Source organism: Lichenostomus cassidix, chromosome 2, assembly GCF_008360975.1.
Source record: "Lichenostomus cassidix isolate B80296 chromosome 2, HeHo_3.0, whole genome shotgun sequence".
NCBI lineage: Eukaryota > Metazoa > Chordata > Aves > Passeriformes > Meliphagidae > Lichenostomus > Lichenostomus cassidix.
The window spans coordinates 81,780,978-81,804,294 of NC_139482.1; the positions used below are offsets into that span (position 1 = coordinate 81,780,978).

Sequence of the window (23,317 nt, forward strand, 5' to 3'; positions counted from 1 at the left end):
CCGGCGGGCAGCGCGGGGACCGTCCCGCTCCGCTCCGCCCCGCGCTGCGGCAGCGGCCCCGCCGGCCGGGCGGGCCGGGGGCGGTGACGGCGGGGAGGGGCGCCGGGACAGACTCGCGGGTGCGTGGGCAGGTGTTGCACACGTACGTGTGTGAGTGCGCGCGTGTCGGCGCCCACACGGCCGGGAAATGACACCGCGGCAGCTCCGCGCACGTGTGTGCACACGGACAGAGCCCGCACCCAGCGGAGACACGACAGCTCTGTGGTCATGTGTAAGGACACGATGGTATTTAAGTGCGTGTGCGTATACATATTTACACCTACTTGCCTAAACATATATAATCACATATATCAGGCCTATAAAAATCGATATATAAACATGGTTGAAAAATAGCTGTAAGTACATAACGTGTACTTACACGTGTGTGTGTGTGTGTGTGTGTGCATATTTTGGTATTTGTTGTGTTGGGAATGATGTCACAATCTTGCTTTCTTCAGTACAGCAGATACACATATCCCTCTCATACCTGCTCCCCTCCAGACCAAGTAGGTCTGTTATCCTGGGACTCTGTGTAGCACAGGAAGGAACAGCTGATTCCCAAAATCTCTGTCCCCACCATCTTCTTCACCTTCAGAGGCTGAAAAAGAAAAAAAAATACAATAAATACTTTGAATTGGGGAATAGAGAAGGCAGAGTCCAAAGTGTGATTACGTCTGTTGTGCAGCAGATGTAAAGCAATGGGTGGTGTATGCATATAGCAGCATTATATTCCATAGCACATTTCCCAGTGGAGGATCTGGAGGTGGATCTCCTCTTGCTCCCTGCAAATGCCATAGAGCAATGCCAGGAGATACTGGCAGAGCTGACCCACGAGTGACAACCAGTGCTTCTCCATCAGTCTGCTTTGAACAGGGAGAAGATAGATGCAGAGCTGTGAGCAAACTGTCAGTGATGGCCTGGGAGGCTCAGATGCCACAACGCCATCCTTGTTTGCTCCTGACCTCTGCCTGTTGACCTTGCCAGTCCAACAGCGTGATAACCTTTAGAGTTGCTCTGATCCTTTCCTGTGCAGATACCCAGCCAGGTCTGTTGCAGGAGAGGTGTTTGCTAAATTCCCTACCCTGAGAAGGTCTGTATTGTGAAGTACTGTTGACAGACAGTTTCCCTGGAGGTCAGACTTCCTGGGGAATGTGAAGTGGGTGGAGGCCGAAGTGTCACAGATTGTTCTGTTCATCCCAAATTCATCTCCTACCTCCTACATTTGCCTGAGCAGTTGAACAAGTTCTAGTTTATAGGTTATTGGAAAGTGTGTCCAAGTCTTCCCTTAGTAGCCTTCTGGAGTGGCAGACATGCCACTCTCCTGAACTATTGATGGCCCATCCATGGAGCTGGGAAATTTCTGGAGTGCAGACAAACTGCACCCAGACATCTTGTGATGTGTGATGCTTCCAGGAAACAAGAAATCAGTGCTTCATTGGGAAAATTAGTCCAGCAGGACTTGCAGGGGGAGAAGCTAAGGCAGACAAGGAAATTTCTCATTAGCATATGGAGCAGGGCACAGAGAAACCGGATGGGACAGGTTGGAAGACAGTTCCTGCTCTGGTGCAAAAGCTGGAAGTCACAGTTTCTGTGACTTCAGTTCAGTTTTCACCGGCAGCTTCAGTCCCCACGGGCAGTCAGGTGGAATAAGGTGCTCAGTGGTCACTCCTGGGTGAACACCTAGCGTAAGGCAGGGTGGTGTGGCACAGGTGCAGAACTGAACCACACTGCCAGCCAGCAACTCGAGCCTTTGTGTGGGCTACATTAATGTTTTAAACTGAAAGGTCTCTGCATGGTGCTCCTCTGGCAGGTGGCAGCAGGAGCCACGGTCATTAATTTAACATAATGGAAGTTATTTACCTGTTTCATATAACTGAAGTATCTACCCAGTGGGGAAGCCAAAAGAAAAGAGCAAGGTCTCTGCAAAGGGAGACCAGAGCCAAGCAGCCCCTCTGTGGCCTTGCACCACTGCTCTGTGAAATGGTACAAGATTAATGAAGGAAGTGATGAGAAAGCTGTTTCAGTGATGAGGAAGGTGTAATAGATGTGCCTGGCCAAACAGTGTTCTGCTGCCACAGGGAACTGCTCTTGTGGTGCTGAAAGCACTGAAATTTGTCACAGTCTGTGTCCATACTGTCTGCAGGGTCAAAAAGCTGAAGTGATGGAATGAACTCTTCTTTTTCATACCCAGGCCTCCTCAGCAAGCAAATTATTTGGTTAGTCCAGTAGGGACTCTGGATGGCTTGAAGTCAAGCCTTGAGGGAACACAGGTAGTAAAACAGCTTGCAGGGGAGACTTCCCCTGTACTCAGACTGTCCTTATCCACATATTCCATGACTAACAAAAAACTGAACAAATTTGGTCTATGATATCTCTTTACACATTCCTAATAAATTCATGTTTCTTAGTATCTTAAATAGTAGAAACATATCTGTTAATTTTGTTCATTATTACACTTTCTCACCAGTTTGCCAAGTGCAAACTGAACTAATTTGCCATCTACAGACAGGCCCCTCCTGTCCTTTGGAGCAGGACTGGTTGATCCACTTACAGTGCATAAAGACATCCTTGAGTGATGCAATGACTTTCAAATAAGGGAGGTATCTGGGTATGAAAACAGACTGACCTCTGGCAGATATTTCTCCTACATATTCAGCTGGAGAGCTGCTTTCAGGCTCAGCCATTTATTAGTGACAGAAGACAGCATTTAAAGCTCAGGTCTGGCAGCAGCCCTCAGCTCCATGTGGAGCAGGGTGCAGCTGATGAAGGGCATCTCAGACTCTTGTTGTGGTAGAGAAGCATCTGCCACTAGCTGGAGATTCAGAGCTCTGAACTCCCATTGCACTACTAATTTGATATTGATGTTGTTTGGGGCTGGCAGGAAGGTGGTGTTTTTGGTTGGGTTTTTTTTTGTTTGTTTTTTGTTTTGTTTTGCTTTTTTTTTCTCTGGTAGAATAATATTGGCCAGTGATTTTCTTGTTTTTACTGAGTTTGCAAAAAAGGAGTTACCTGTGGTTCAGTGAAAAGTTCATATGTGTATTGTTTACTTCTATTTAAATGCAGCAGAATTTTAAGGCCAAGTGTGGTAGAAAATGTTATTTAAATTGAACAAGTGCACAGAAGCATTTCTAGAAAGATTAGGGGACCAAATGTCATATCTTCATAGGAGAATTAAAAGATTTTGTCTTGTTTAGTATAACTCAGCAAAGACTGAGTAGGGCTGTGATAACACTTTAAAAATATATTTGAGAAGTAAATGTCAGAGAGGGATATTGACTTCATCAGGTGATTAAATGGCAGTACAGTGAGTAATCCTGAATACATCTGCACTGGAAATCTAAAGGCTTCCAGGTATATGATGACAGAAGAGTTTGAATACTCTCCTGAGCACTGGAAGGAGTAGCTTGCAGTCTGGTAGCATGGAGCCTGAGAAGTTTATGGGCATAATTGTACAACACAATGGAATAGGAAAGTGCCTGAAGAGAGAAAATTAAGCTTATATTATGAGTCCCTGGGCATCTGGTGTGTCAGTATCCCCAAGTGTGTGAGAAAATAGATTAGATCACTGTCAATTTGCGTTATAATAATTTCATGCCTCAGGGCTTCCACTGGAGTTGGGAAAGATTTTATTTTATTCTTCCTGATGCATGATTTGTCCTCTGCTGCTCTTTTTTTGCCATCCTCTGCAGGTTGGAAGATAGATTGTTATAGGCGTCATTAAAATCTTAGGGTTCCTGCATCCTGCTGATATAGTCAAGATTAGGCCAGCCTCTAGACCTGGAACTCTTTTAAAAGAGTTATTTACCTAGGACAGCTTGGTAGGCTCCATTGATTTAATTTATAGCATGGGACAAAGCCTCCTTCCTAGAATCAAATGGAGTTATATTTAGCTAATTCTTTGCAAACATACAAACACATTGTTTTCAGCAAGCAAGCTATTTATTAACGTCTGCTTCTTTTGCCTGTCTGAGCTGTCTCAATGCTTACTAGTATCTCACTGGGCACCTTTGACTGTTCATTTTTTGTCTGCCTCCTTTCATCCTCCAAAGTGATAGCATCACTGATTTTTAGAAGGATATTCAGAAGAAATGCATTTTCAGCAACAAACAGCAAGAATGAAGAAATACACAAAAATGTTCACTCCTGGAATGTTAAAGCCTGTAGAGGTACACGTGTGATTCCTAGGTTCCTGTTGCCACATCCTCCGAAATTACCTTCTCCTTGGTGTTGGAAGTCCATCTGGCAATGCTGATCTCTTTTACTGACTTAGATAAACAACATTCTTGAGGTGACCTTCACTCAACACACACGATAAGCCCAGGTAAATGCAAAGGATACCTGGGTAAATGAATGGCTATTTTATCAGTGATAGCTTTCGAGAATGAATGAGGTAAACAATATCCATGGAAAATAAGGTTGGCTATCTGATTTTTAAGTCTGAGTTTTAAGCACAACATTTGAAATGCTCAGGAGAAGCTTTTTATGTTTTATGGTGCTCACGTTCATGTATTGCTACTTACTGACTAAAAGACATTTGCATTTGGCAATTCTGAATCATGGAACTCTGTGTCAGAGGTGACCTTCTCATATACTCACACAAGTATTTTTAAATTCTTGCACTCATACACAAATTCAAGATGTGACCACTACTGTAAAGAGCAGAAATCACTCACAAATTTCTCCCCAAATAAAGGTACAGGGCATCCTTTACCTTGTTCCCCCTTCAGCCTTGACATCTTCTGGCCACATTTTTGTTGTACAATATCATCTTTGAAGTAATTCTGCACCTGCTCAGTGAGGAAGCCGTATCGCATGGAATAGTTGGAGGAATGGCAACTGTATGCTGGTCCCTCCACTATGGATGCAAAATTTTTTTTTGTGCGACTCTCTGAATTCTGACTAGAATTTTTAAAGATCTGAGATCATGAACTTTTCTAAGCTCCTGCATACAGAGAGCCAGGGCCATCAGTGAGGCCTTGCAACAATCCTGCTTTTAACTGGGTGCAAACAGTATGAATCTGAGCCCTAGGTAGCCCCTTTTTTTTGCAGTGTATCCTGTTCATGGATGGCTCTACCTCCTGCCTCAGCTCAGCAGCTGAGGGCTGTTGCCATTTGTCAATGCCCAGCCGCTGAGCCTGAAAGCAGCACTCCAGGTGTTCCAGTACTTTGGTTCACAGGGATGTCACTTACTACCTGCTCAGAGCACCAGACTAACCCAGTGCTTGGCAAAAGCACTGTAGGTCATCTAAGCAACAGATGGATGTCTGTGTAAACTGCACAAAATTAACACTGAGAGACCAACTATAGCTAAACTTCAAAGGCAGAAGGCTGAAATTTCAGTAATTTTTGGCTTCTGAAGTTTTTAAACTGCATCACAGACCTCTTTCTCCCTGAAGTGACAGAACACAGTGAAGTTCAATAGTACAAAGTACAAAGTGCTGAGGGGCCAATGATAAGGAATTTTTACATAAATCTGGAGAAGCAAAGAAAGAAGGGATAAAGAAAGAAGGATGTGTTGGTAGAAGGGATTAAAAAGATGTGCTGCCTGAGTGACGCAGCTTTAAAAGAACAGATTGATGTGACTGAAGATGACACTCAGTGAGGTACTTTCAGTAGAGATGGGGAAGTATTAGAACCTTTGTATAAGGTGATGATAAGATCCCATTTGGATTCCAGAACAACACACACTCCGCTTTGATGCCAGCTAAACACTTTTTCTTTGACCCCAGTCAATCCTTTACCTCCATATTCCCTTAAATCTCACCATATTATCTCATTTTTGTCTTTACAGCACACAGCCTTAAGAAAGGTCACTTGCAATGTATTTATGGCCAATGAACTCTTCCTCCTTTATCGTAAGATATTAACATTAGCCTGATCATCATCTCAACAGTAAGAGACATATTTTAGCTTCTTTTCTCTCAATGCTAATTATAAATCCCAACTTACTACGCAAAAAAAAAAATTCAAAAGGTGACAAAGGACCAGAGAAGCTAAATTCTTTTAAAAATACTTAGATTAGTTGCAAGATTACTGATAATGGCTCAGTTTCTTTAAAATGAGGAGTGTGTATTTGCTTACTTTCCTACAGTATCGCCAGGAACTGAGAACAGGTCCTCACACCTGATCTTGGAGAAGCTGCTGCTGCCACCAGCTGGTAGTTCCCTCGTCCTTGGCTGGAGAGATGAACAGGTAGTTTACACAAAGAATTCCCAGGGAGACGGGTGGTCCCTGAAAGAGACACATCTACAGAAAGTTACAGAAACACTGATCCAGTCCACAGTACATTTTGGAATAAGACAAAAGACCTGTATTATGTGTAGATGTGGCACTTAGGGACATGGTTTCGTGGTAGACTTGGCAGTGCTGGGTTAATGGTTGAATGCAATCATCTTGGAGGTTTTTTCCAACCTACATGTTTCTATGGTTCTATGTTAATAGGGCCAACTGATGATAACATTCCCAGTTATCAGTTAACCATGGGCATGGCTACAATAGTAAGCCTACTGAATTCATAGCATCAGGAGCTCAAAATTAGGGGTCACTGTGTAGCAGATCATCACTATCTGATGGCATAGAGGAGTTCTGCAGACCTGCAGTGCATGATACAGAAGAAGCACAAGGCTTGGGGGAGCAGGGACCAACACCATTGCAGGAACCAACACTAGATTGCAATGTGCAGGTCACCTTCCCTTTTCTGCTGAAATTGAAAAAAATAGAAACACTGAAAAAGATGAAATTCATTAAAGAAAAAGGTATAAAGAATTCAATGTGTTTAATTTATCATATAGAAGCCTGAGAGGTGATTCAATTATTTGATTAAAGCACAGAATAGATATGTATTCTATCTATATCTAAACTAACTGGGAAATAAAGTATTTCTTCATCAGTTAGACAGAGATGTGAAAAGAATCGATAGCTATAAATTAGAATCTTCCTCAGGCGACTTCTGTAAATAAAACCTATCTGAAGACTGGATGCTGGGCACAAACAGTAAAGCATCTTTCACAGTGATGCAGGCAGATTGTAGAGACAGTGGGATATCAACATGCAGGAGTGTGAAGAATGAGTTTAAAATTGAAGAGTCATTTGAATGCCTCTCCCAAACAATAGCAGGGGGAGAGTCTTCAGCACACTGCCTGCCTGTCTCATAGTGCCTTTCCAGAATGAATTTCTACTGACATGGTAAGGTATACCAGAGAGCCAGCTGGCTGGGACTGTGTCCGAAGAGTACACATGAACTGAAGGAACCATAAAGATATGGTTCAAGCCTTGGACAAGGGGGGATGGTTTTAAACTCAAGAAAAGAGATTTAGATTAGATGTTAGGAAGAAGTTCTTCAATGTGAGGGCAGTGAGACACTGGAACAGGTTGCCCAGAGAAGCTGTGGGTGCCCCATCCCTGAAAGTATTCAAGGCCAGGTTTGATGAGGCTTTGAGCAACCTGGTCTAGTTGTCATGCCCATGGAAGGGAAGTTGGAACTAGATGATCTTTAAGGCCCCTTACAAACCATTCTGTCCTTTTATATTCTATCCTTCTATGATACTCTAGCCTCAAGTCAGTAGTGCCAGTAGTTCCATACCAGCTGTGACCATGGCTCTTCACAACTTGCTTATCTAAACTCTTTTCAGGGGCATAACCCTAAAGGCTAAGTAAATGTTCTGATTTTCTGATTTGTCCCTTGGTTTGAACCCATGTGGCCATTACTTCATTTTTCTTGTAAACTGTGACTAACAGATCTACCTTAGAAAAATGAGAAGTGACAGGGAAGGACACAAACACAGGAGCACAGGCACCCACACTGTTTAACAGCGACAAAGGTACCCAGACAGCTTTTCATCTGGACCACCCATATTCCTTCAGAACTGCTTTCAGGTACATTTCAGGATTTGGAATACAAATAAGGGCTGCTCCATGCCAGCTGGATGCAGTGCTGGAAACTGGTCCTAGGTTCTTTTCATTTGCTAGCACACATATGGTCTGGGCATCTTAGACATTCTTACTGCTCAGGATATTCCTATGCCTTCTTTCTTGCATCTCTGGTAATGAAAAAAGTATCAGTTTTAAATACAGGGTGCTACATTCTGAGTTACAGGGAAAAAAAATAAAAAGCAGTAATAGGCAAATCAACCTTACCTGTTAGTATTGCATAACCAGAGGAGCATTTTTCTAGGAGTATGATCATACATATATATGTATTTTTCACACCTGAGGGAAAAAAATAGATACTTGACGACTATTGAAAGCAACTCTGCATTTTAGAGAAATAGGCCTTAATTTTGCTTTAATTGACATGTGGCAGCAATATGTATGTAACATAAACTGAGTCTGATGAATAAGTTTAATATTCCAGGGGGAAAAACTCAGATAATTCCACTGATTTCTCAGCATATTTTTTAAAAACAAAATTAAGAATTAATTCTTTATGGGATATTTAAGATACTATGAAATAAAAGGTTTCAGTATTGCAGATCTAGATGAGTTATCACTACACTATCAAAATAGTATTCCTGTCCTGAAACATATATGTAAGTCCTTTGCTGTGTCTTGCTGACCTCCTCAGAGACAATGTTGTGAGAACAGACTGTCATCTGGTGTCCTTCACCATCAATAGAAAGAGTCTCATGGGTCTCAGTTATCTTTGGATCAGGTCCCAGAACATTCCCATATCTGCAGGACTTGGAAGACCAGAAAATTATCTTATGAACAAAATCCTGCTGCTTCTTAGATAAATAAATTTAGATGATCTCAGTAAGACTGAGATCCAGCCATGATGCATAAATGCATCATCCTGCTAATTTGTTGTAAGACATGTATTATTTCAAGTCATTAATGAGCACATTACTAAACACCAAATCTGTATGGAAATTATAATTACAGCTCTTATTCAGCTGCATAATTGATTTTAAAAAATTGTTTATTTTATTGTATCACATTATTTTTACGCAGTAAAATGTGACAATAGCACATGCTTCTGAGTCAGTTGAAAAACATCCTAAACAAAATTACCATCAGCCTGACATATCAAGAGAAGGTAAATGGTATCCTCTGTGCTGTTCACATCTATATCCTCTGCTTCTCTTCTGCTTATTACCTGTTGTAATTAAAACAATGAAGGAGAGATGGCTTGCAGAATGGAATTCGTAGACAGGTGATGCTCCCAGTTAATGACCTGAAATTTCAACCTCCATTTCTTCGTCTGCAGAATGAGGAAGAAGTGATTTAATCACGCAGAAGAAAAGCAAAAAGACAGGAGAGAAAACACGTACCACTGGAACTCGATGTGTTTTACTTTTTATTAATTTTCCTCCACTTTACTGCCAGCAGCAGAGAACAGGAGCTGGGAGGAGAGTCATAGTTCTAGAAATGGACAAACAAATGAATTATTTGTTGCTTTTTGTATTCATAAGAAGTTAGCTGTCTCAGCCCTTTCAGTAATGAATCTTAAACACCATGTTGTGTCATATTATATTGGACAAGTCATTTATCTGGAGTATATGTACCACTAAATAAGAAAACAGTGAGCTGAGCTTTTTCCAGACCCCAAGGCTGTATAAACAGTCTCAAATCAATCTTTTGTATGCACTGCTTGGTAAGAAACCATTATGCGATCTGTCTGCATCCTTCATAGCACAGGTCATCGTTTGACATTCCAAGCAGGGAGGACCTCAAAGCAGTAATGCCCCAGATTCAGATGAAGGTTCCCTCTGGGCTAGTATCCCCTGGTCAGCAGAAATCAGAAATAAATGCTGGAGAGTAAAGACAAGAAAAACTTCTATGAGACCTCTCCTGACTACCCTTCTGGTCTGGGGCTACGTTCAGTTCATGGGATTTCCTAAGCCAGGTGTGGTTTACCTACTTCTCCCTGACTGTCTACCAAGCATTTGTCCCATTTTCCCTTCAACACAGCTAACTGTTTGCTGTCCATAACATCCATTAGCAAACACTCCCACAGGGCTCATGAACTTTGTATGACAAAAATCACTGCTTTTTGCATGTTTTGAAGTGGTCTCTTCTTGGCTTTATTTTGGTGGCCCCTAGTTTTTGTGCTGAAAGACAGTCTAGGCTGTAGACCACTCATGCCTTTGTAAATATAGTGAAGTATTTGCCGTAAGTCTCAGTAGTGGGCTCTCTCTCAAGCTGAAGAGTCCCTGCCTATTCATGTCGTCCTGTTAAAGAAGTCATTTCATATCTAGTTATCTTGGCAGCCCTGCTCTGACTCCTTTCCAGGTCTACTCCAGGGAATGAGAACTGCAGACACTATTCAAAGGTTGGGGCAAAATGAGGATTTATGCAGTAGCACAATGAAATTTTCTGCTTTGTTCGCACATTCCTTTCTGGACAATTCCTAACTCTCCACATGACTTCTGATCACTACTGAGTGCTGAGCTGATGTTTTCAAAGAACTTTCTATTCTGATCCTCAGGTCGTGCTCCTGTATGGTAATGGTCAAGAGGTCATGAATCTTCATGTGAAACTAGGAGTTTTTTGTTTGCTATGTGCATCGCTGATCCATCTTAAAGCCTTTCCAGGTCCTTCTACAGTTTCCTATAACCTGTATTCATCCTTAGTCTGCCAAATAACTTTCTCACAAGCCAATTTTCTCATCATACCATCTGATCTCTTTTCTGGGTCATCTATCAACACATTAAATGGCACAGTTTTCAGCCGAGCTCCCTGCTGAACTCCTCTGGGATCAGTTCTTCCCTTGCAAGAATTAAATGTTTGCCCCTGTCCTGCATTTCCTATCTGGAATTCAGTTCTTTATTCAGTCTAGCATTTCTCCCCTTATTCCTCTGCTTTAATTCCTTAAAAGGTTTTGCTCAAGGATTTCACTAAGAACTGATGGAAAATCAAGGAGATTGTATTGTTTAGATCACTCTTATCTACATGGTTGCTGACCCCTTGAAAAACTCATTAGAGGTTTGCAAAACAGGATTTTCTTTCATGTAATCTGTGCTACTCTTCCCAAATGGGTCATATTGATCCATATGGCCTCTCATTCCATCCTTTATTACAAACCCTACTTAACTGCCAGTGCAGATGTCCAGCTTACAAGTCTGTAATTGCCCACTCCCTGTATGAAAATCAAGGTATGAGTGCAATATGCAAGGTATGAATGCACTTACATCATGAGCCATGACATTTTCTTTCTAAATCTTTCTATGTACCATTGATGAATTCAGTTATTTGTCAGACTGACTTGCTTTCTTTCTCTCTCTCTCTCTCTCTCTGTCTCTCTCACTGGAACACAAGTTTCTCATTTTTACATTTTACCCCTGAACATGAAAACAATGCCCAAGTCAATGATCATGAGAAAAATTTAACAAGTGGTAATATATTTGCAGCAAATGTTAACCTTAAAAGCACTGCATACATTTATCTAACAGAATTCATTAATCTAACCTGACCAGGCTAGTAAATATAGATTTACAGTGAGCTAGTAAATATAGATTTACAGTGAGCTATGAACCCAATGCTTTCATACAAAGAGGAAGAAGTTTTAACTGTACCTCAAAGTCCTTGTTTGTTACTGAATTTAAAGCAAGTGGTTCTTACCTCTGTACTTCCACTGGATGTGTTTGCCCATATGCAAAGATGCACATAAACTCTTCTGTTTGAATCCCAACCTCCTGTGCTTGCAGAGCCAAGTCTGACACTATCATTTGTATTTACATTGTTCTTTCAAAACTTGACCCCCTCTTCCTCATGTTCGGATCTAACTCGGTAAGGGCACCCTATTCTACATTCTTCCTTTCAAATATTATAAAAAGTTATTTTTTTCCTTAGACCAAGATCTTGAATGCAATCAGTGCAAAGTAGCTGTGTTAAAATGTTGTAATCCTGACTTCTGCTGCCCAGAGAATATTCTATTAACTATGGAAACAGGCTGGTCAGCAACTGCTGATGAATATAGACTGGGTTTATTTTATCATAGGGTGACAATACTTGTCAAGGCCTAGAACAGATAAATTGCTTTCTGCATCCTAGGATTGTTTTTTAATTTCACATTTGCACAGTCCTGTATTTTCCTTCATATTCAGTGCTCTTTACAGTCACACGCTTTTTAACTTTAGGCTAGTATATTTAAACCTATGAGCTCCCAAATAGTGCTTAATATTTTGCAAAGACCCAATTTTCTGCTGCTGATCTAGCGTGGTAAGCCAGAACAGAAAATGATAATTTGACAGTGTTGTCATGATATCATAAATTGAAAAAACAAAGATACATCCGAAAACTTAAGAACTGCCGATTTTAATGGTTCTCATTGTGGAACAGAAATTGCTGCAAGTTATAGCTACAGAATGCATAAAACACATTAAATCCCAGTTTGGGATGGAAGGTATCATCCAGCTACAAACCCCTGTCATGGGCAGGGACACCTTCGGCTGGATGAGGTTGCTCAGAGCCCTGTCCAGCCTGGCCTTGAACACTTCCAGGGATGGGACATCCACAGCTTCTCTGGGCAACCTGTTCCACTGTCTCCCCATGCTCACAGTAAAGAATTTATTTCCAATATCTTATCTAACCCTACTCTCTCAGTTTGAAGCCATTCCCCCTTGCCCTGTCACTACATGCTCTTGTAAAAAGTCCCTCTCCATCTTTTTTGTAGACTCCCTTCCAATACTGGAATACTTTTCCAGGCTGAACAGGCTTTTCCCAACTGTCTCAAATTTTCCTCACAGAAGCAGTGCTCCATCCCTCTAATCAACTTGGTGGCCTCCTCTGGACACTCTCCAAGGGTCCATGTCCTTCCTGTGCTTGGGACTCCAAGGCTGGATGAGTTATCGCCTGACATTACTGGACTGATCAGATTCAACCTGAAACAGACATACTGGAAACAAGCTATTTATAAAACATACAGTTATTGTGATGTGCCATGGGGGTTTAATCATGTTGGATAACCTTCCCACAGGGATGAATGATAGCTGGATTAATATAGAATGATTCATGATAGGAGAAGAAGAAACAGGTTCAAGCTGAGAGGGTGTGGGTTTAGACTGGATATTAGGAAGAAATTCTCTACTGTGTGGGTGGTGAGGCACTGGAATAGGTTGCCCAAAGAAGCCATGGATGCCCCATCCCTGGAGCTGCAAAAGCCAGGACTGGATGGCGCTCTGAGCCACCTGGTCCAGTGGGAGGTTTCTCTGCCTGTGGCAGGGCATTGTAACTAGATGATCTCCTCCACCCCAAGCCGCTCTGCGACTCTGCGTTTCCACGTTTTGCCGTTCCCCAGATGGTTCCACAGTGGGGTCTATTAGGAAGCAGAACCCCTGCCTGTGAGCGCCTCTATTTGCCACGCAGGCCAGGGCAGCGCTGACAGCCGGCAGGCAGCAGACACGTCGCGGCACACAGTGTCAGGTGTGGCTCCCAGCCGGAGCTGTCCCCACTCCCCTCAGGCGCACGGAGCTCAGCCCGCCCGGCAGGGAAGGGGCGTGGCTTGTGCCGGGGGCGTGGCCAGCCGTCTGCCTCCCGCGCAGGCGCGAGCGGCCGGAAGCGGGGCGGGGCGGGGCGGGGCGCGGCGGCCATGGCGGAGAAGTTCGACTCCCTGGAGGAGCACCTGGAGAAGTTCGTGGAGAACATCCGGCAGCTCGGCATCATCGTCAGCGACTTCCAGCCCAGCAGCCAGACGGGGCTCAATCAAAAATTGTGAGGGGCCGGTGTCGGGGGCGGGCCGGGCTGCGGGGCCTGTGGCTTTTCCCCCGCCAGGCCCACGGTGGTGCCTCAGGGCTCTGTGTCCCTGTGTGGGTGTCGCTGGCCTCGCACCCCCGTCAGGGGCAGCGCAGCGACCCCGAAATCGGCTAACCCCCACCCGTTTGCTTCCCCGCAGGAATTTCATGGTGACGGGCTTGCAGGATATCGACAAATGCCGGCAGCAGCTTCACGATATCAGCGTGCCCTTGGAAGTGTTTGAGTAAGTGTGTGTGCGCCTGGCAGGGGAGGTGTGACTCGAGGTAGCCTGGCTTCGCAGCGTGGGGTTCTGGCTGAGGGGTTCTTGTCTCTTAAACCCACTCCTTCTGAATGCCTCATGAGAACGTGAGCAGGCAGAAGGAGGTCAGAAGTACCTTCTGCCTGGGAGAAGGCAGAAAGGTAGGAGAAGTGATAAGTTATAGATCTGTTTTCATAGAGCCACTGGACGGTTTGAGTTGGAAGGGACTTTAAAGGTCATCTAGTTCCAATCCCCCCATCGTGGGCAGGGATCCCACCTACTAGATAAGTTGCTCAGAGCCCTGTCCAACCTGGCCTTTTAGATCTTCAACTTTTTTTTATTTTTTTGACTTCTACAAATGTAGGCAGTAACACCAATTCTGCCGAATTTATTGATTTCATAGCATCACAGAATGGGTTGGGTTGGAAGGGACCTTCAAGAACATCTGGTTCTAATGCCCCTGCCATGGACAGGGACACTGATTTAGTAAGTAAGCTTTCATTTTGGGAGTAAACTTTTACACTAGATTAGGATCAGGATTTAAAGTTGCGTGTGAAAATAAAGTAAGCCAGTACTCAGGTGTTTAGTTGCAGGAGTGGCAGTCTGTTGGCAGAGAATTAGAACATTAAAAGAAAAATGTACTTAGAGGAAGAGCTATCCTAGAGAGCTTTCATGATATCGTTGGCAAGTTAATTTACTAGTGTTTCTTGTAAGTCCAGATGTAAGAGCAGATTGGTCTGCTGTCCAGTGTGTGTGACTGCCTGTGCAGGACTTATTTCAGTTGGGCTTTTACTCCAGCTGTAAATTTGTGATGTCAGTCTTAAATGTTATATTTTCCTTATTTAGTGAGGGAGTTTCCCTTTGCTAGGAATTGCATTGCAAAGCAAAAATACACATAGGTTTGCTGATGCAATTGTGCTGATTTTTACTCTCTACTGTGGTGCGTGCAGCTCCTCCTCATCCTTGAATTGCTGTGTGTTTTATTCCTGTATGCTTAATGCTCTCCATGTCCTAGCTAGGCCACTTCCTGGTTAGTGCACTTTCAGTTGATTGGAAAAGCACCATCTTCCTTTGATCCTCTGCGCTTATTGCCCATGAGGAGCTGGTAGGTATATATATGTTTTCAGTGTGCTTTTAATACTTTTTTCAAAGCTCTCCAGGCTTTTTGGATGCAGAGGTTTGCTGGCCATGGCCTCAGCCTTGAGCTGTCTTTTGGAAATGGCTGGGTTTAACTGTGGTGGTTTTTAAAATGCACTTTTCAGATAATGGTAGAAAGAAAAAGACAGCAAGGTGAATAATTCTGTACCTTGGAGCTCGTCCTAGTGGGAATATGATAATTTAGTAGTGTCTTTTCTACTTTCAGATACATAGATCAAGGCCGCAACCCTCAGCTTTACACTAAGGAGTGTCTGGAGCGAGCTTTGGCTAAAAATGAGCAAGTAAAAGGAAAAATTGACACTATGAAGGTAAACCAGAATTAATGGAAGTGTTAATGCAATAATGTGTTTGATAAGTTTTTACTTTTCTGTAAATACATGGGTATTTTTCACTTGTGCAGTTACTAAATTCTGTTATTAATGTGATTTGTATTAGAAATTGCTTTGCATCTGTATCTTAATTGTATCATTTGTATCTTAATTGATGCTATTGTAGCCTGATCAGAAAAAGAAAATTGGTAGTTCATCCCACAGTTGGGGATTCAGCTTTCACAATGATTTTATATTGGTTAAAGTTATATGTAGCAGTAGAGATATTTGTTTTTTTGCATGTGTGTAGTTCTGTGTGCAAATTTAAAAATAAGCAATACAAAAGGGTTATTTTTTCCAGTCTTGAATGGATATTAGAGGGTTAAAATGTCAAATATGTTCTATAATAATCAATTAATCTTTATAAAATTAGGGAAAAATGCATGCCATTGTTTAGGGTTTTCTGAACTTGTACTTTCATTTAGTATGAATTTAAGCATTTTATGCCACTGTTTAACTGCTGAATCTACTGCAGAAAAACACAGTCAGAAAAGGAAGTTCAGTGAGTTTTGAGAAATGGCTGCCTGTGTTTCAGAACATTCTTTGGCTGAATTTATTGTGGAGGATGACAAGTTATATTGCAGAATGTAGACATATGGAGATAAGTCCTAAGCTTCTCTTTCTTTTCTCTGTGCTTATGAAAGTTGTAGGAAGAATTATGTACTTCTAAGGCAGGTGTGAGTTGCTTTTTGAAGGTGGATTCCATATCAAATCAAGAGGACATGTCTTTTAACAGCTTTCCTTAAGAAGGTCAGGCACCAGACCTTAATTGGTGCACCAGAGATTACTAGAGGGGTCTCACTGCTTTGTATTTCTTAAGACAATGTGCAAGTGAATTTCTGGGAATTTAAGAACATTTGCCAGATGTATTCCTAGTGGATTTCACTTGGGCATTTTCTGTGGATTTTGTAAATATAACTTTCTGTGTTTGAGTGGTTTTGGGGGGATTTTGGGTACCATTCTCTTAGGTCACTGTGAAATGTGTTGGGTACAAACATTTCTGTCCATCAGATAATATTGTTTGATGAAATCTAAATAAATTATCCAGATAATGTGTATACTTTTTTTTTCTCTTTCCAGAAATTTAAAAGCCTGTTAATTCAAGAACTGACAAAGGTGTTCCCAGAAGATATGGCAAAGTACAAAGCTATTCGGGGAGAAGATCCTCCTCCTTAAGTTGGCCTTTGATAGCTCTAAAAATGTCCCATAAACTTACCACCTTATAAAAACATTGATTGGAGAGAGGGGAAATCCCAGCCCTTGTAACAACTATACTAAAAATGGCTGTGGTGACTGTAAAGCAGCTTGATGGTTGTTCATGGTTCTGGTCTGAAGCTACTGAATCTTTCTGAAGACTTCTTCTCAGTGCTTGTGGTTGAAACTTCTTATGGTAATCTGTTTTTCTTTCCTGAAGGGTTTGAGAGATGTAATAGCCTACAGGTCATCAATACAGAGTATTTCCCACAAAGTGCATTTCCAGAACAGAAAAACATGTTTTTCTGTCTTCTGAAAAGTGTGCCTCAGGATTGTGGGCTCATCTGTTTCTAAGAGGAATGCATTTATTACTCTTGATTATTTTTCATTTGTAAACTTAAGGGTTTTTTTACTGCAGTACGAACAGTTGACTGTTTTTGTCTTGCCAAATTCTGCTGAGCAGGAGCCTGTCAAGGGCTGCAGTTCTCATGTGTCATAATTAGTTTCAGCCAGGAAAACCTTCAGATCTTGTTTTGTTCTGGGAACTGCAGTGCAGATGGCTGAGGATATAAAAAGTGAGCATACCTGGGGACTAGCTCCTCAACAACTTTAATATTTTGTACAGTATTTAATGTAAGCTTCTGTTTATTCATTTTCTGCAAGCAGGTTGTTGAATAAAAATCTGAAAAAAATCTAAATCTTGTTTTCCTTTTGTATGCTTCTCTTTGGAGTGTGAACTGAAAGCTGTGAAAGAAATAGCATATTCCTCAGTTCCACACTGATGGAAATAAAAAGTGTATCAAAACTTGGCTCTTGAAATTTTACATCTGAAGGTGGTGTCAGCTTGGTATTTTGGTTTTATGAGGAAAACCTCTGTTTTAGTACCTGAAGCAGGAAATTTTGGGGATCAGTGATTGCCACCTGAAGTCCTAGTTAGCTGTGAGCTCATCTGTGGCATCTGTAACTGTTCATATGTAAGGGATCCAATATGGAATAGGATGCTGGGCTCCTCACCCAGGGGTCAGGGGTGTGTGCAGAAGTTTGAATTGCAGTGGGAGCAAGAGGAACTCTTTAAGTCTTGGGTATTTGTGAAGCTGGAGTAATTTGCTTATGTTTGTACTCCCAGATGTATCTTGGCTTTTTGCATTGGTGAATAATTTTATTATGTTAACTTTCTTCCAGTTGCTGAATGGACTGGTTTTGGGCAGGAGCTCCAAAGTAGCACTATATGCATGTGCTCCATAGCAGAGCTACTGAGTCTCCTAAAGACCTTAACAGGGATCTAGGAATGTCTGGAGTTGCTGGTGTTACTTGAAGCACCATCTGTGCTCAGTTATCTGCCTGAAGCAGAGCCCATCCGTGATGCCAAGTACTGCTGTGCTTGACCAAACTTTGACATAGCAAGAGGAAAAAGAAAACCAGAAAACTAGGTGTCCCTTTTAAAACTTGTTTACCTGGCAGTGTTTAATCTAATTGCTGCCTGATACTACCTTGCCCTGGTCTGCACACTTGATTTTTCCTTTATTTGTTCCACCTCTAATCATTTTTACCTGCACAGTTTTACTGTATGAACTTGCAAGAGAAGAGGGACAAGGAAAAGGTGCTCCATGTTTGCATTTGGCTTGGCCTGGATTGCCCTGGGTCCCTATGAGCTGTTGGAGCAAGGCCTATGACTGCCAAGTAGGATGTATGTAGGACACAAGTAAAGAGGGTAAAGAGTATTTTTTGTGTGTGTATAATGTAGTAGGAAATGCAGCTTGAGAGCAAAATCTTTGACAGCAGGCAGGTGAAACTATTTAATGGGTAGCTGAGAGAACATTTGGGAGGCAAAAGGCCTGTAGATAGTGTTCTGGATAGTGGAGTATTCTGGCACCTAGCACTGACACCAGCTTTTGTGTTGAATTTGGTGGAGTATGACTCTTAATTAAAACTGGTGCTTCCAAGAAGTCTTATTTTTATCTCATAGATTCACAGAATCACAGAATGGTTTGCATTGGAAGGGCCTTTAAAGATCATCTAGTTTCAACTCCCCTGCTGTGGGGAAGTTGCTCAATGTTCTCTCCAGCCTGGCCTTGAACACTTCCAGACATGGACATCCACAGCTGCTCAGGACAACCCATTCCAGTATCTCACCACCCTCACAGTGAAGAATTTCTTCCTAATACCTCATCTAAACCTGCACACTTTTAGTTTGAAGCCATGACCCTTTGTCCTGGGTCCAGGAGAGCTGTGGAGGGGAGGGTAAGCATCTCCACAGCCCAGAGACCCTGAAAATGTGTGAAATGTCTGCTCTGTAAGTGTATTAATTTATTATTGTGGTTAGTTAATAAATGAACTACCCAAAGCTGACGACAGTGAAGATGGCTGCACTGACACCCATGCCTGCTGATGGGAAGAAGGTTCCAGGCTTCCCCAGCTCAGAGAGGTGATTTACAACCAAAGCATGGATCACATACTTTCCCTGGATATTTAGGTGGTTGTGGTAAACATGGAGACTGGGGTAGTTAGTGGAGATGGAGGATTAGGGAATAACATTAGGTCACATCAGGAGATCTCAGCAGCCTGTGTTTTATGAGGAATCTGTCTAAGAAAACATTTTTAGGAGTGGGGGATATATACATCAGGAATAAAAATAAATTTTAAAAAAGAAAAGAAACTAAAACCCCACAACAACAACAAAAAACCCAAACAAAACCCCGAAAAAACTGTTAATAATCAGGTTTCATGTTCTGCTCAGCTTCACTTCCAATTTTTTGACACTTTCTTATTCTATTTTATGATTGCTTCACCTACTGTTTCTGGGCCAGCTGTGCAAAATATTGCTATTGCTGCAGCTGTCCATATTTAGCATAATATTGAAGAGAGATAGGTAACTGTTGTAAATTATGTTTGTTTCAGAGAAGAAAAAGTGGCCAGAATGAGTGCGTTTGAGTTTATAGTGTAGAATGAGAGTTCTAGCAACAATGGTGTTTTCCATTTCCACTTGCATACAGAACTGAAAAATCCAACCTGATTTTTCTCATTTGTTAATTGGTTCTCTGAAAAGGAGCACATGTCTGAATTATCCTGATGTATGCTTTGTTTGATGATAACCTTCAAGGCATTTAGTAAAGGGGACTGTTACATCTTTCCTACTCATTTACATGGATTTCATGGTTGAAGGTGAGCTGGATTTTTATTTAAAGGTAACATTAAAACAACATCACCTAGGCAAGAAAGCTTCTAAAACAGATTTGTGTTGCCCTTTATCAAAGGAAAGTATGAAATCATTCAGGTTTCAAGTGTATCCTTGAATTTTTAGTAAGACTAATAAGATTTAATAAGTTTTCGTAAATAATAGGGAATATTATGGGGAATAAATAATATTTCGTAAATAATAAGATTTCATAAATAGGGAATATGCAATTACAAGTAATTTTTTTAACAATTATTTTTATTACATACATTGTGAGATGAAAAGATGCTAGATAATGCTACTCAGTACACAGCTCCTTAAGACGGAGTGTAGCATGCTCCTATGCTCCATTTAGGATAAACAAAGTCAGTATAAAATTCTTTTGCTCGGGCACAGTGAGAAATGGATCAAGGAGGTGCTAAGGATTTTGCTGCAACCTGTTAAGGCTTGGCATCCTCTCTGTCTCTTTTTTTAGTGGAAGGAGAAGCAGTTGGGTGCCCAGCCTTCCCCTGTCCTTGAAACCTTTTTTTGCTTAAACCTCCTTGTAAAGAATGTGTAATGCAGTGCTGTGAAGTCTGACAGGGACAGACATAGCTGTTACAGGAGTTGGATGTTGCAGCTGCTCAGCTGTTGGTTTATCCAACCTGTAGCTCTTGTTAGTTTGGATTTTTTTCATGCAGATCAAGGCACTGTCATTGTTAGCCAGTTCTCAGCATAAGATGAATCACCAGTGTGCCTGAGACAATCTGTTTCTCTCATACCACTCAGAAGAGAGTCTCTTGATGGCAAAAAAGTCATCCTAGGCAGAGCAGTTTGGGTTTCAGTGATTGCCCTTTCTAATTCAGTTGGATGAACTGCTAAGTGGTGGGAATGGTTTGATGATTTCCCAAAGATTTCATGTTGTGATGTTTTTATAAATTGCTTTCTTTGATGAGTGCAGTTCCCAAGTGATTGAAAGTGCTTATTTTGTGATTCTAGTACTTACCCCAGGTACCCTGTAATCTCATCTCTGACTTTCCTGTGATCATAGAAATAGAGCAGATAAACCTTGCAATCCACTTCTTTTTGCCCTAAGTGATCCTTGAGATTTTAACTAGATCAGCTAGAAACTACCAACTGAACTTGTAGTTTTACTAAAACCTCGCTAAATCGATGTGTTTAAAAGGTGAATTCTATAAACAAAGACTTAAAAAATGTGTAAGAAGTGTTCCAAATACTCAGCTTAACAGCAAGTTCCTAATAGAGAAATATCCCTGCCAAGAATATTTCTGGATACTCATGTTTCAACACAAAGTCATTTCTTACTCTACTAAGATTAATAGCTGCAGCATTTCTGGGCAGGTGCCAGATGTCCTTCCAGCTCTGCAGAGCAGAGAGCCAAGGTGACACAAATATCTGCCCTGCTCTGAGAAAATTGTGCTTGCTGCATGTATTTCAATTACTTCCATATGCTTAAGATCCTTCTGTATATTTTCGTAATTAAAGTAATGGAGGAGCACACATTACAGGATACTTCTGTAACAGCTCTTGTAATGCTCCTAATTCAAATCAGGAATCTATTTTCTTTATTGTGCCATATTTCATCCTGAGAAGTAGATTGTATTTAGTCTCAACAAGATGTAATGCAGACAGAAGAAAAGAAACATCTTTCTACACACTATGAAAATTTCCAAAATAATTCATTCTCCTCTCCTGGAAGAAAAGTCCCTTCATGTGCTAAGGAATGACACTTAAAATTTCCATTCCTACAGATCTGACCTGAATCTACTTCACTTGCTGTTTGCAATTTGGTCATTAAACAAATTTATCCAAATATTCCTCAGAGGAAGACAAAGCTACTTTTATATATAATCTGGGAAAAGGTAATTCAAATTAGCGTCATGCTGCATTATTTAACAAGTTACTTGGGTCATATTTGTATAATTTCTGCCGCCAAAAAATAGCTTTTACTCTTCATGTTAATTGTTGACATTCATAAACTTTTATTTGGAATGTTACCAAGGATTCAAAATTCCTGTGGTTATATAAATGTAATGATACCAAGCCACTTCTGTACCATCATGGAAAGTTTCAGTCCTTGTCAGTAAACAAACACAAGCTTATAATTGTCTCTGAAATCACTGGTAGGTGCCATTTTTGTAGAGAAAATATTTTACCCTTAGTTGCCTTAGAAACATACTGCTAAACTAAGAGGTTTTCTTTTAAATATATGAGAAATTCCATCTTCAAGCTTACTATTTGTTTCAAAGTATTACTACCTTTTCAGTAATAGACAATTATCTACTATTTTATTATATTTGACCTCTACTTTTTTGAGAGATTCTCCAATATGGTCAAAGCCTAAGACCCAAGAAGTTCCAGCAGATAAAAATGGTCTTGAATAGATCTCCAATCAAACACCAGATGTCACTCAGTCTAAGACTATTTAATATAATTTCCAGTTATCACATAACAGGTTACAATACTTAGATGAATAATTGAATAGGCATCTGGTACTCAATAAAACAAAAGTTGGATTCAGTGATACAGCAAATCATATTTAAGAGAAGTATGTTAAAAAACCCAACAACATTTCTTCTTTCAGAGATCTTAGACATGAATTATGTGAGTTTTTTACTGCTTTTTACCCAGCCTGGGAATTTCTCCTCTTATGCAACACACTGCAGAAGACATATAGCTTCACAGATGCAGTTTCCTTGGACAGACTTTCTGCTTTTGTATAAAGGGGCTTCCTGAGTTTTCTCTGTGTACATGTAGCCTCTGTCATCTCTAGACGTTGATACTCATGTTAGCAGAGCATTAAGGTTCCAAGAAAAATCTAACTTGCTGCTCAGCAATGATGCTCTACTTAGATGGAGTGGAGGGGAAAGAACTCTTAGGAATACGTGCTGGAACTCACTTAGCTCATGGTGAAAGCAAAAGAAAGGAAGCCATTAGTAAACCTTTTTTTTCCTGTCATCTTTTTGGCTCCAATATTTATCATAGAATCAATTACAAAGTTTGCCATGAAAATATTGCTGTTGTGGTTGTTACCTTTTCTCATTATTTGAGGAACACAAACAGCCTAAGGAAACATCATAGACGTGTGAAAAGAGGATTTGCAGGCAGAGAAAATTGTGCCTCAGAACAATGTAGCAGTACACAGCTGACTGGCTATGCTCCCCCAGTTTCTGCTGATTTAGGGTGTGTAGATGTGGCACTTAGGGAATGTGGTTCAGTGCTGGACTCGGCAATGCTGGGTTGGACTCGATGATCTTGAGGGTCTTTTCCAGCCTTAACAATTCTGTGATTCTGTGACATCATCATCTTGATGCTTTGTAAGTGTCAATTTTCTGCCTCCATGAATTTTTTGGGCTGCCCTCTGAACCCCTTTAAACTGCAATATCTGTAAAATTTCACAGCAAGGAGTTCATACTTTATGTTTGCATTATGTGAAGAAGTCTCTGCTTCCAT

The 23,317-nt window shown here is 41.3% G+C and overlaps 1 protein-coding gene across 1 annotated transcript; it reads left to right on the top strand.

Moving 5' to 3' along the window:
* Positions 1 to 13,538: 13,538 nt before the first annotated feature.
* On the top strand, positions 13,539 to 17,387 carry MED10 (mediator complex subunit 10). The gene is made up of 4 exons (XM_085052177.1): positions 13,539 to 13,689; positions 13,871 to 13,954; positions 15,333 to 15,435; positions 16,576 to 17,387. The coding sequence occupies exons 1-4, from the start codon at positions 13,568 to 13,570 to the stop codon at positions 16,669 to 16,671; spliced, it is 405 nt and encodes a 134-aa protein (XP_084908303.1). The 5' UTR covers positions 13,539 to 13,567; the 3' UTR covers positions 16,672 to 17,387.
* The last annotated feature ends 5,930 nt before the right edge of the window (positions 17,388 to 23,317 follow it).